Source organism: Styela clava, chromosome 9, assembly GCF_964204865.1.
Source record: "Styela clava chromosome 9, kaStyClav1.hap1.2, whole genome shotgun sequence".
Classification (NCBI taxonomy): domain Eukaryota; kingdom Metazoa; phylum Chordata; class Ascidiacea; order Stolidobranchia; family Styelidae; genus Styela; species Styela clava.
The window spans coordinates 19,370,847-19,384,145 of NC_135258.1; the positions used below are offsets into that span (position 1 = coordinate 19,370,847).

The 13,299-nt window shown below is 36.8% G+C and overlaps 2 protein-coding genes across 2 annotated transcripts in view; both read right to left on the reverse strand.

Moving 5' to 3' along the window:
* The window catches only part of LOC120339668 (ras-related protein Rap-1b-like), a 352,566-nt gene that overhangs the window by 298,105 nt on the left and 41,162 nt on the right, over window positions 1-13,299 (reverse strand). The gene's annotated exons all lie outside the window — the stretch shown is intronic.
* Window positions 4,143-10,146, reverse strand: LOC120339144 (uncharacterized). The gene is made up of 6 exons (XM_039407224.2): window positions 8,126-10,146; window positions 7,512-7,710; window positions 6,750-6,905; window positions 5,404-5,626; window positions 4,874-5,057; window positions 4,143-4,763 (listed from the first exon to the last, which is right to left on the reverse strand). The coding sequence occupies exons 1-6, from the start codon at window positions 10,056-10,058 to the stop codon at window positions 4,696-4,698; spliced, it is 2,763 nt and encodes a 920-aa protein (XP_039263158.1). The 5' UTR covers window positions 10,059-10,146; the 3' UTR covers window positions 4,143-4,695.

The window sequence follows — 13,299 nt, forward strand, 5'->3', positions numbered from 1 at the left end:
CTAATGAATTTTCATATGAGTTTGTGATCGTTAAAGTGAGACACAGAAGTCCAACATCATTGCTATATTTCTTCTCGAAATCGGACAATGTTCCAATTTGTTTACCACTGTACAGAGATGCCGAAAGAGTCGCGTGTAGGAAAACTCGGCAGGCGCAAGCGCGCCTTGTGCACCGGCAATACAATCAGATTTATATGACCATTATCATCTATATTTGGTGTGGCGCATCGTGCTTAGTTATGTTACGCCCGCCACCGCTTCTCTGATTACCCTGCGTGTGTTCGCATGTTCGAATCCCGTGCGGGGATGGTTATGTGCGATAGGATTGCTGGACTCTAATCAGCAGGTATCATTCCGATAGCCAAACATGCTGCAATAACCATGTTCTGATATATTACCCGGGCTCCACAGATAAAATAAAATTACAGGTTATCAAACCAGTGCAGAATAATCAAACTGTAGCGAATGTGCATCTCTTTCTCCATATATTTTGGTGATCTCCGTGTGTGTGTAAAAGTGTAAAGACACGCAACCGCTCGGAAATTCAATTCAACAACTGGAAAATCAACTTCATGATGGCAATTCAGGAATTCAACAATGAAGACAACAGCCTTTCCAAGTAAATACCGTTTCATATTTACACTCGAGACGTATTCACGGACAAAGGATTCAAACTAACATTATATATATATTGTAATTTTACTGTAATGTGTAATTTTTATATAGGAATAGCAGATACACACTTTATGCGTTCGTCGCCGCTAGATTTTAGTGTTACGCAAGTACCAAGACAGTCGCAACGCCTTAAAGCTCCCGACGAACACAAACGTATTTCAGTCAACATTGTACTACATTACAGTGTTTCCCAACCCGAGTCCGCGGTCTCAAATGAGTCTCCAGTTTGAATGAGTCCGCAACGAGCCAGAAATTCATTGCGCATTCACTCACTGCCGCAAACGTTTTTGCGAAAGTTAACTATCAGCCAACTTAGGATTTACGTTAAAATTCAAATAAAACATAAAAAGCAAGATTATTCACATAACATTACTCAAGTCAATTATTACTAGTTAGTAGTTACTGAATAGGGCTGGGCATATATTCGAATATTCAACTATTGGAATAGCAATTTACTATTCGAAAATTTGGTAACATGTGACGCGACAGGTCAAAACGATTGGATTTCACAACTCACTTGCGAATTTCCGACGAAAACACGAGCACACGCGGGTTGTTTCTCGCGAGTTCGAACAACGAGGAATAAATTTTTTCTAGTAGGTGTCAAGGGTGGCAACCCAAATTGTCTAGATTGGAGGCGGCAACAAAAATTAATAACTAAAACGGAGAACACCATAACTTTTGTTTTATGATTGTACGCACCGATTAAAAACGCTTCTTTAGACATTGCAAAATTTCCCTAATTTTCCAGATTGCTATGTACAGTACTGGAGCGCCGTTAGTGTTGTACGAACAGCTCAGATTTGTTGAATTCACAAAAATACGAATCAAAGCAAAATATAATCGTGCACTCTACCACGCATTTTTGTGTCCACGGATTGTTATGATATTTTCTGATTAGTATTACTTTTATTTCGTCAACACAACCGCAGATTAAAATTATCACCATTGAATTAATAATAAAGCAAGGCGGTGAATATGTATTTTTGATTTCTTAATATATTTTTAATAAGTACTAAATCACGTTGTACTTTCTAGAAATTTATAGCAGATAGTAGGATTTTCCTAACGACGATAACAAATTTGCAAGATCTCTAAAAATAAAAATAAGTTTCAAAACTAAATATAATCGGGCAATATGTTAGCAGATTGCTGTGACATTTTAAAGAAGTAATGCTATCATCTTGTCGTAAGTCGAGGCAACCGCGAGTTACCACGAACACAATTAAAATAGAAAGACATTTTAAATTCTCGTCGTTGTCATGGATTGAAGATAGTGCGACAGAAAAGGCCATTATACACTAAAAAAATCGGCTCTTTTACCGGACGCGTAATTTCGGCAAATTTCCGATTTCTGAATTTGTTCAAATTCCGTTGTGTTTGTTTTTATTGCTTCTTCACACAGAGTACGGTTGCATTAAACGTACCTTAGGTCCGCAAGGGGTTTCGCCGGTGAGAAATTAGTCCGCGACCAAAAACGGTTGGGAAACGCTGTACTACAAGATAATAAATATGCAGATGTATTTCATAACGTTGGCCTCCGAACTGTGCCTCCGTTTGTTACTTTTTGAATTTCATTGAATGTTACATCTAGGGCGCGAAGTTCCGAGAGAAGATTGCTCCTTTGAGCGTTGACTATTTTTACAATACGGCGTGCTTTTTTCCGAAATTTTGGTCCGTGATCGGTTCCTCATTCATGCAATAAAACACCAGATGCATGCACCATTTCATGAATCATAACTTCCAATATCTTTTCAAGTTTTGTCTTTGCCGATTTCATAAATAATTTATATTTAATTCTATATTTCCTGGCGTCACTACCGGTATACCCTCACGTCGGAAAGTCATGAACGAATTAAAGTTTCAAAATTTTACCGCACAACCACTACTATTGTCAAGCAAGTAAAGTGAAGCTCTACGTTTATGCATATTATGATGGACCGCTTCAGTGAACCGAACTTCATTTTGTTTGAGATGCACAATATATGCCTGAGCAGAACCGATGTTTTCTTAATTGAAGTGTCCCGTTGTGAATTGAACACAAGCCAGTTATTGAGTTATGAACTATATCGCTGAAAACTGGGATTCCTTTTTAAAATATTTGAATCGAGTCTGCGCTCGTTGCTCGTTATATGACGATGCTTGACAATCTTTGTCTGTTTAGAGGTGGTTACTTGTTAAATCCACAATAGTGAAAACTTGGTTCGCTTCCGTTTTTGCCCCTACTTTGGCCCTACCTTGGCTTCCATGCGACTGATCTGAGACCTTATCTTTAGCATCTTGAAATAGGGCTTCCACATTTCTATTAGCAAAATCTTGCGACTATTTTTTTATAGAAGTTTTACTACCACTTATTTCATGGCTTCAAATCATTAAAATATTGTAGGCTATTCAGATGGAATCATTAATTGAAGATTGCCAGGGTTATCAAGAGATTCCCTGGTTCGCGTTCTGAAAGTATTGTTTTTCCTGCTGTGGTTTGAATCGAAAGGGACAGGATACATGTGAAGTCAGGTACCGGTATATTGAAATACCCAATCTTAATCTGACACAAGTAAACTAATTCTTAAGTTCAGCTCGAGAACACACGAATAATTGCCACAAAAGTACTGGCTGACATCTCGTTGATTCATCGCGAGGGCTGCATTTGGAAAAATAACCTATCTCAAGCGTAACTCACGGTGAATTAAACGGTTTTTGGATCTGATATTTGACTTTCGCTTGAATCGAATCATTGTAGCATGTGCCGGAGTTGGAATTACAACAATTAATAGGTCCTCATTATTGAAGTGCTCCAGCATCTTATGAACATCCATTATTATTCATTTTTGCACAGTACGTACTGTTGCTTAGAATGATCAGAGTTAATATAAATATTTCTATATACGGTAATTATTATATTCGGATTATCGATATTTCAAAAGTTAATTGTCTTTCAACCTGTTTTAGGTAATTTAACAGCCTGGTGCATACCGGCACCCCAACTGCTTCTAGCAATTGGCAAGCAGGTGTTCATACCTACCAGGGTCGGGAAAGGTTTTTGGACCTTTTGCCTTCCTAGGATGGCGGGCCATGTAGGTGTGGCGTAAATTGATTTTAGTTTGGTTACGTCAGCATCAGGTGGACCAGACTGAATTACCCGGTGGGCCGAATTCGGCCCTTTGCCGATGTCAGATCTATACAATCCGATAAACCAGGAAAGAAGTTCTGATTTTACTTGCTGAGCCTGCATTTGCGCATTTTCATAGTTTTCAATTCTACTAGATGCCATGGAGACACCTGAAGAAACAGTCACGAATGCAGTTTATGTATCAACTGTACACTTTACCTAGGACACAGAATTTCAACACAAGTAATATTTCACAGTCTTAATCTAAAGTCGACACTAAAGATGATGCTAAAACAGCTGGTATGGAAGCAGGCCCATGCTGCAACTCGCGCTTCCGTTGTATAATCATCAGATTCGTATAATCATATTATCTTTATTTACTGATTATCATTATTTACATTGAACTTACAGGTAACATTCCATTGGATGAACATGCGTCAGTCAGTAGCCCTACGGACATCTGATGTACTTACTACCCAAGCTTCGAGGGTGCAGAAGAAATTACAAATTCTAATATCAATAGGTCACAAGTGAAGCATAGAATACATGAGAGTGACGAGACATAGAATTACAGTGACAACTAAAGCAACAATTATGCCTTTTTTTACAAGGGCTAAGTAGAGAACTTACAATTTACATTAAATCAAATTGAACTTTCAGGTAATATTCCATTGGATGAACATGCTGCAGCTGCAGTAACCCTAAGAAAATCTAATGTACTACAAATCTAATGTACTACCCATGCTTAAAAGAGCACAAAGAAATTACAAATTGAAATATCAATAGGTCACCAGTGAGGAATAGAGGCATAGAATTAGTGACAATAACTAACAAGCAGTAATTAAAACAATTAAAATTAAAATATGCATTTTTTTTTTACAAATGCTAAGAACTACAACTGCATTCAGAAATTACATTCCAAACATATCTTCAAGATTAGCTTTCATATCTGGTGAAATTTCAGCAAACACTTGAGCGCCTGAAAAATAAGGAAACTTTCTACATGCTATCTTTTGAAATTCGTGAATAAAATTTTGAAGTTTTGAAACCGGGCCACATCTCGTGTTGTCATGCAAAGTGTAATCTTACCTTTGCTGCACATCTTCTGAAGAGATTGCAAAGTTTCTACTGATTCAGCACAAATGACAATAACACATTCATGCAAATGATCAATCGCTTCAGTGATTCTAACGCTTAATTCTGATGGAGATGCACAAGATATGCGAGTCACATTCCCAAGAGATGAATGTGGTTGTTCATCACACCCTGTAAGCTAAGCAACATTGGGCTGTTAGATACAAAATCATGGAGGAAAGCCCATAACACAGCTTAATTGCATGGTACACTGAGGGCTTTAGCGTAGTAACTAGTTAAGGTTAGGTATGGGATTGGCTTGATAATCGTTCCTGCTATTTGGAGATCCATAATGGAGATTACATGTGATTCACCATGCAACTGCAAAGTGCTTGCTGAGCGTAAGAAAATTTATATTCAATCTTTAAGCAGAGTGATACTGAAACAAGAGGAATGCACAAACAATAACATTCATATACATTCTCATTCTTCACATATTATATATGCTGCTCATACTATTCAATATGCCATATAATTTCACTCACTTGACCATCAACATCCAGAATTAACGTGTCTTTATTCCCAGAAATCTCATGCGCTTTGCTTCGCAAATAGTTATATATGTATTTTTGTGGGTAACGGCTTACATTGCTCACAATTGCTGTTACAGACTTTCGTTCAACTATTTCTAGTCCAAGTCCATCATTCTCTTCATGAATTTGACAAAATATTGTTAGGCCGGTCAATTTCCCATTTTGCTCGATAGTTCTGAATAATATTAGATAAAAAATCACAAGAAAAGATTTTATATTCTTATGCTTTCTGATTTTTATTATGAGCCGACAACAACTAAGCATAATGTAAGAATTCCCCAAAAACTTTCAAATTCACTTATCTTGACAGTAAATTATTCAAGTTTTAATACCGTTTGTACTGTTACTTTATGCGGGCCATCTCATCGCTAATTTATTTCTGCATAGCCCCAATGTGGGCGCTCCAGAAGTGTGTACCAATATGGAGGTGACTAATTTTATTCGCCGAATTTACATCAAGTTATGTAAGGGGCAGAAGCCTATGGGCACGGGGTATATTTACTTGGTTGAAACAGACAGTCCAAGAACTCGTAATAAAACTAAAAAAGGGAAAATCCTAATATAATATTTATAGCCTAACTAACACCACAGGAGTACCCCAATGTGGACTTTCGTACTGAATTAATGTTTGTATCATAAAGTGTGTGTGATTCACCATTCAAATTAGGAGGGGGCAAGTTTCCAGAGGAATCATGCTGAATGAATTAATTCCAGGCAATCTATGCCTAAATTAATAAGGTCTTGTTTTCTATTAACTAATAACAGGCAATAGGATCTTCCAAATAGGGAAAGAAACACACAGACGAAGATTGCTATACTACCATTACTATCTTACTTATCTTTCAAGCCAAAGATTCTATCTTAGTTCTTCACAAATTCTATCTGGAAGCGAAAAACTTTTGTGGGATACAATAGCATAGACCAGCGTTTCTCAAACCTTTTTTGCCCTGGAACACCTACGCTTTTTATCTCGTCTTGCAGAACACCAAATTATAATGTTAAATTGTTGGGTGGGTTCCAAGATATTACGGTAAGCTTATGATAAAAAGTTTGCTGTTAACTTGATATTTAAAAAATTAGTCCGACGGTTAACGGTATTGAACGGTTAACAAAACTAGATGCTTTCCAATCTGGCACGAGGCTCACCTGCAGTTCAGATGGCAAGGCCTGTCTGCCTGTTTGTGGTCATTCGGGAGACAAATTTAAGACCCAGAGTTGCCGAATTTTAAAGGAGATTTGCCATGAAGACGAATTTAGGGAGCATTTTCTTTTAAACGCTGATGCTTATTTCCACCAACCTTAAAGAATGCAAAGTTCCTTCGATTCCATAATGAAGACGAGTGGCAGATTTAACAAGATCTTTGTGTCGTAAAATTTTCTGTAAATCCTCAAGCTGAGATTCTTTCAATTCTGACAACATATGGTTAGATGTTTCGCTATCATGATTATGTACCCTAAATACAAAGAAAAATGATAAATATTCTGTATTATTATCTAGCCCTATCATATCATAAATATGACAATAATTCGTCGCTTATTGCTCCTTCTGTCCAAGATCAGGTTGCTTTTGCAAAATTGAACTCCCTAAGGGTCCACAGTAATTAGTAAACATAAGGTGCCTTAAATGTTTCTGTGGTGAAAATTTACATTAATAGAATTACACATATCTCATGTTTTAGAAGTGTGACAATTGCCCATCTTCATTTATGATACTGTATGCCAAAAATATTACATGAAAATAAATTAAATTATCCAAATTAAAGACAATACGTTTATTTCGTCGTGCAAGAAATCACAACACAACTTTAAAACAAAATTTTTTTTTATGCATTACAGACTACAGTAACGGAATTCATTGCAATTGACAGGAAGTCGCGAAGGAGCAGAAATGGTCATCAAAAGTCTACCAGTTATTTTACATGATGTCACACAATCAAATGAACAAAGCTCTTGCTTGCAAGTTACAAATTAAATCAGTTTCAACAATGAAATATAGACTTGATAAACCCATTTCAGAAAGTCGGATTTGAAATAGAAGTTATCAAGTACCACATACATACCTTATTGATGGTTTTCTACCAATGTTCAAACGTACAAGAATCAAATTGTTGAGTGATTTCACATTTTGTGTTTGAAGCAAAGACTCGATTGATTGACTCAATTCTTTTCCAATTATGTTCTGAAATATTTTACCTTCAGTGTGTTCATATATATCAACCCCTGCACTGCTATAAGAAGACTTTCTTAGAGTTGTAGTATCTGCAATAAGAGTGAAATTTCTATTCAAATACTACTGTTGAAATCTATCTATAGCAGGGGTGGGCCACCTAGAGTGGCGGCTGGTAGGCCATTTATCTGTGATGTAACAAGTTACATTTTATGAACAATATTTACAGTGTTACAAAGCAAAGGTGGAAAACAATATGCCTCGCTCCGAAATTAAAATTAACCGCAATCTCAACAAATTCCTTGAGCTATTTTTAGCTAAAACATCGAAATTTGATTTCAGTTTGGTTGTGGCAGCAGAAGGCGGGCCAGATGGAATTACCCAACGAGCCGGGTTTGGCCCCCGGGTTGTACTTTGCCCATGTCTGAACTATAGCATGGTGAAACAAATTATGTTAGTGACAAGATGAAAAAGCATAGAATTCGAATGAAAGATTGCAGCATTTACCAGATTGCTCCTCTTTTTCTGTTTTTTGGCCAGATACAACTTGCTCTTCAAACTGTGATGAATCTTCAGTACAAGGCTGTGAAGTTTTAATAGGAGACTCAGTACTGCCACCACAAAATGCTCTTGTGTCTGCTTCTTCAACATTATTATTTACTTTCTTCTGATTCTGATCATTTTCTTCTGATTTTCCTTTCTGAGCTTTTGTTTTTTTCTTTTTTCGGATATCTTTCTTTTCTGGAATAGCATTTGGCAGATTCATCCACGAAACAGAAAAATGATGATCCCCACAATTGGTAACACAGTCACCTGTCAAGTTGAAAAAGAAAGAATTTCTCAACAAAAAGCTTTTAAAATTCACCTGATCAGATTTCACAGCTTTTTTGATATCGACAGGAGCTTGAGCAAAATGTCCACTCAAAGAAGAAAGAGAAATAGCAGATTTCTTTGCAACAAACGTTGAGTAGTATTTCACAGCCTTACAGTCACTCTCAAAAGATTGAAACTCATCTAATGAAGAAAAACTTGCTCGTTTCCAAATGTGGGAATTCCAAAATACGAAATCCTCCGAATGACGGGAGATAAAATCTTGTACCCCCATGATCCACTCTAATTTACCATACAAGTAAACTCCCATTGCACTGTTTGGAGTAATGTGATGTTTAACAACATCAACAGAGATTCTTTGATTGAAATCATTGAGCATTTCTGAAAATTTCGTGAAAATCATCGACTCGAAACTAACAAAACAGAAAAATCCACTCTTAAAAGTGAAAATATCAGGAAATTGTCTTGCGATATTCACCACATCAGTGACATCACAATTCAGCAGAGAAGCTGGACAATTTTGTTCACTTTTGATTTTTAAAATCAATTCATCCAATATGATGGCACCATTCTCTGATACATATTTCTTGAAAAACAGCATATCTTTTTCAGGGTCTGAAGTACCACCTGTATTGGAGAAATAGGTGTTTTGTTGCATTATATTTGTGTTCGGTGATGTTGCTTCATTTGGGGGAACACTGACTATTTTTTGAGCCAAGCTTGACAATCCAGTTGCTATAGCTTCTCTAAAGAACTGACCAACTCCAGATGCTTGATTTGTTTTAAACTCTGTAATTTGACTTGATTGACATTTATTATCACAAACTTCTAGCGTGTCGTTATCAGGATAGTGAGAACCCACTGGTACAGTCTCCTCCTTTGAGCGTTGTCTGTTCGCGTGCCGTTTTTGTTGCGATGGTTTCCTATTGCTTGGGTCAAACTTTTGTCCATCTACTTTATCCTTGGCACGGCGGGGGTTATGATCGTTCTTATACTGGGGTTTTCCAAATTGGTTTTTCTGTCCCTTAGCTCCTGGATGTTGAGTCTGTCCGCCTCTATTAGGGTTATTAAATTCTTGTCTCTGTTCATTATGTGGGTATTTACCTCCTTGTTTGAAATGTTGATCTGATCTTGGTGGATGGTGATTTTGCACATTTACAAAATAATTTCTTCCATGTTGTTGGGAATTGAATTCCTGCACTGATTTATTAGGAGGATATTTATCTCCTTGTGTGAAACTTTGTTTTGATCTAGGGCGATGGTGACTTTGGTTCTCAGATGTATCTGTTTTCTCTGAAGACTTCTGAAAACCTTTCCAAGAATTTCTTAATTCTTCTTGATTATCTTTCTTTCCACGTTCATCTTTTTGCATATTAATCGCATGGTATTTCGTCTCATGATTGCCCGATTGAGAAACGAAAGTTAGGTTTACATGGGTTCCTTTAGGAAAATCTTTTTCCAAATCACTAACTGGACCACGGACAGAGAGGCGATCAAAGTGTACTTTAGATACCGGGATTCTTTTGTTTGTCAGTTCAATGAAACCATACTGTGGAGTTACATGAACCACAATGCCGCCAGTTCTCTTGGCTGCACCCAAAGACGTCATTACATTATTAGATACAACATTACTGTTACTACTGTCAGACTGTATATCACATTTACAACCTGTGTTTATGAGTTAAAATAGAACTCTTATTGAGTGGGTGGAGTTTGAGGCAAGTCATTACTTTACTTCAGTGGTTCCCAAACCTGGGGGTCGCGAAGCACTTTTCAGGGAGTCGCAGAACAAAATAATTTTATGTACGAATTTTTGCTATCTAATCTATCCTAATCAGTGGTGGGAAAATTAATTTTTAAAAACGAGAAACAATTGAAACCGATTTCAGGGCTTCGGGTTCCTGATGCTAGACAAATCCTAGAATCAAACCAAGGTCTCCCTCCCACTTCAGAACAAACTTACCACCATTACATCTCACTTGTTTAAAGCATGCATTTTAATTTCACTGTGAGTCTGTGGTTCCCCCTCTTTTTATTGTATTTCTCCCTCTAAACTCCTCCTCTCTCTATGAATAAAACTTCTTTATTTATTCAATTTTTTAATGGACCACTTGGAATGCGCTAGTCGCATTTCCGTTTTTGTAGTTTGATATAAAAAACGAAATCAATATTTGGGCTGGACAATATTTGCTCAATTTGAAATACTTGCGTGTTACGAATTACAATATAAAAAAGCAATCTTACTCCCTTAAAACGGCAAAATTCTTTGGGCAGAATGCAAACTTCTAACGTCTACAGAAGGCAAACTTCTAAAATGACTAACATGAAAGCACGAGCTATTCATTTCCATTGCCGTATTTTCTGGTACTGCCCAGACCGATTTTGACTTAGGTATTCTCTGGTCGAAAGCGAACCCAACCAAATAATCCGACCCTCGTAAATCAGATTGAAAATTGGATCTTGAAAAGCGGCCTCATAGCCGGAAATATGGCACTCAATAAATAGTAGTGATAATGCAATAATTCAATGACTGTATAGAAAATTTAATTTTAGGGATAACGATATCATAACATAATTGATAGTATTTGAATTGATTCAAGATAACTATTTAGAAGCAAACACGTTTAAGCTTAATATCCTTAAGACCTACTAATTTAAATTCAGCATATATCTTGAAGGGGGTCGCGGCATGTTGGAAAATATCCAAAGGGAGTCGCGAGGCAAAAAAGGTTGGGAACCACTGTTTTACATGAAGGATAAGCTAAGCCTGTTGTTGTATTTAATTAAACTTCAAGATGAAGCATAAGTGCAGTAGGGAACGGAACAATGGAACAAACACTATATTTGTCCATAAAAAAGAGGGTGTCTGGGACGATGGCAGATGCGTCACATTGCGCCATGCTTTTCTCTGTAATTTAAATTAATTGCAACTCTCGAATACTACAGTAATTTTTTTTTTCTTGTACATTGGAATATTATTTCCAAGGAATCCAATGATGAAGTTTTTAAATTGCATTTCCGTTTAGTCTATTGTGCAACATCGATTTGCCTATATGGAGGCCCACACTGTCTCTCAAAGGAGGGGTTTGCACTCACTAGGCTTGCACGTAATTGACAAAAATCAATTCCGTAATTACGGCCAAATCGATTACGTAATGACCCCGTAATTGCGATATTTTTTCCACACTTTTAAACCTATCATAACAACCAATTTAATCCACTTCTATTCCGAATGGGACATAGACAGTTGGGACAGTTTGGTTTTCATATTTCCGCCAGTACTACACGCCGGCGACAGATGCTAAAGAAAAATATCAAGGAGTGAATTCAAATTAATTTTATTCTGATTTTTATCTTTTGTGTTTGCTTTGATTTTCCTTTATCAACTTTATCACCCAATTTTATGCGATCAATTTTATCATTACCAACACTGGTAAGTGGTAATATATTTATGAAACGATAGTTGACTTTTTTAAAATCGTATTAACAGTTTCGTATTAAATAAAAATTCCGGGTTTCTAATTTATAAATCAACGACGAGCGTATTCTCTCGTTTGATTATACTTGCGCTTGCCTCGCGACGAAGACTTGTTATTGTACCGTTTTTTTTACATTATCCGACTTTACTACCTAGTTAGCATTTTATAATAATTATTGATGCCGACTTATTGACGATATTCCGATTACCATACTTCATTTTACACTAAATCATTTCGCGGCCTAAATGTTATAACATTATTTGCGATAAATTTATATCAAATATTAATTATTTGCGCATAATTTAAATACCGTACTTATATGACATGCCTTCTCCGAAAATACAAAGTTATATCGCAAAACAATGCATTTGTTGACATTTATTTTGCACTCACGAAAATATTAATTAATTTTTCTAACTCAAGTCGACAATCCTATCGGCTAAGATTGACACAAGTTTGGTCGAGTGCCGGTGGTATTTGAGTCGACGATAAATCAAAATAAGTTGCCGCATTTGGTAAAGACTTAAAGATATTGTAAAGACATATTTGGCCGAAATAGTGCGAGGCATTGTGAAAAAAAGGCCCAGTCCGGACAGATATATAACGATAAAACCGGTAACAGAACCTCAAGATTTTATAATAGAAAATGGATCTCGCGCAGAATAAACATGGGAAATCCCGTCTTTTTGTTGTTTCTCTGCCGTCTGAATCGCTTTACCGATGCCGAAAGTTGCGTTGGTTCATTACGCAATTTCTCTTCCGTCGTCATATTGCTGTTTGATAAGCGCGACATTAATTATCACGGCATTTACAAATGGACCATGTTTGGTAAGGTATGTTTGATCTCTTACATTCTTTAGTCATTTCACCCGAAGAAGTTGAAACCAGGTGTGTTGGCGTCCATCGGTCTCAACACAATTCTATCCCATATCTGCGCTTAATATGTACATTTGCCATGCTAGATAAGTTGATAATAGGTTAATAATAGGGCAACGCGTTATGCCTTCTCCATCTGCGTAACAAGAGAGAGAAAAACGGCTGCGAATACCGGAACTCTAACTTCTTCTACTTATTAAACTTTAATTTTTTACAATCGACGGAATTGACTGCTCCAAAGAGAGCTCGTTTCAATCGCGAAAGCGCTCCACCAATAATTACGAATTTACGTAATTCGTAACTTCGCTTCCGTAACTCGAAATAATTCCGTAAATTACGTGCAAGCCTAGCACTCACTGTTATAAATCAATCAAATCTTCTTTTTTTTTCATTATCCATTGAGGAAAAGCACAATAAATCGAAGCTACAGATTTGTACATAGTCAGTCATGCCTTTGGCCGGAATGACCATTTGGTCCACTTGTCAGCGCAACCT

Excerpts from the sequence above, each read along its gene's own strand:
- LOC120339144 (XM_039407224.2), bottom strand. The coding sequence starts at position 10,058 with ATGACGTCTTTGGGTGCAGCCAAGAGAACTGGCGGCATTGTGGTTCAT. Across the intron at positions 5,058-5,403 it reads TTCTGGATGTTGATGGTCAA|CTTACAGGGTGTGATGAACA; the intron begins GTGAGTGAAATT and ends AATGTTGCTTAG. Across the intron at positions 4,764-4,873 it reads TCAGAAGATGTGCAGCAAAG|GCGCTCAAGTGTTTGCTGAA; the intron begins GTAAGATTACAC and ends CTTATTTTTCAG.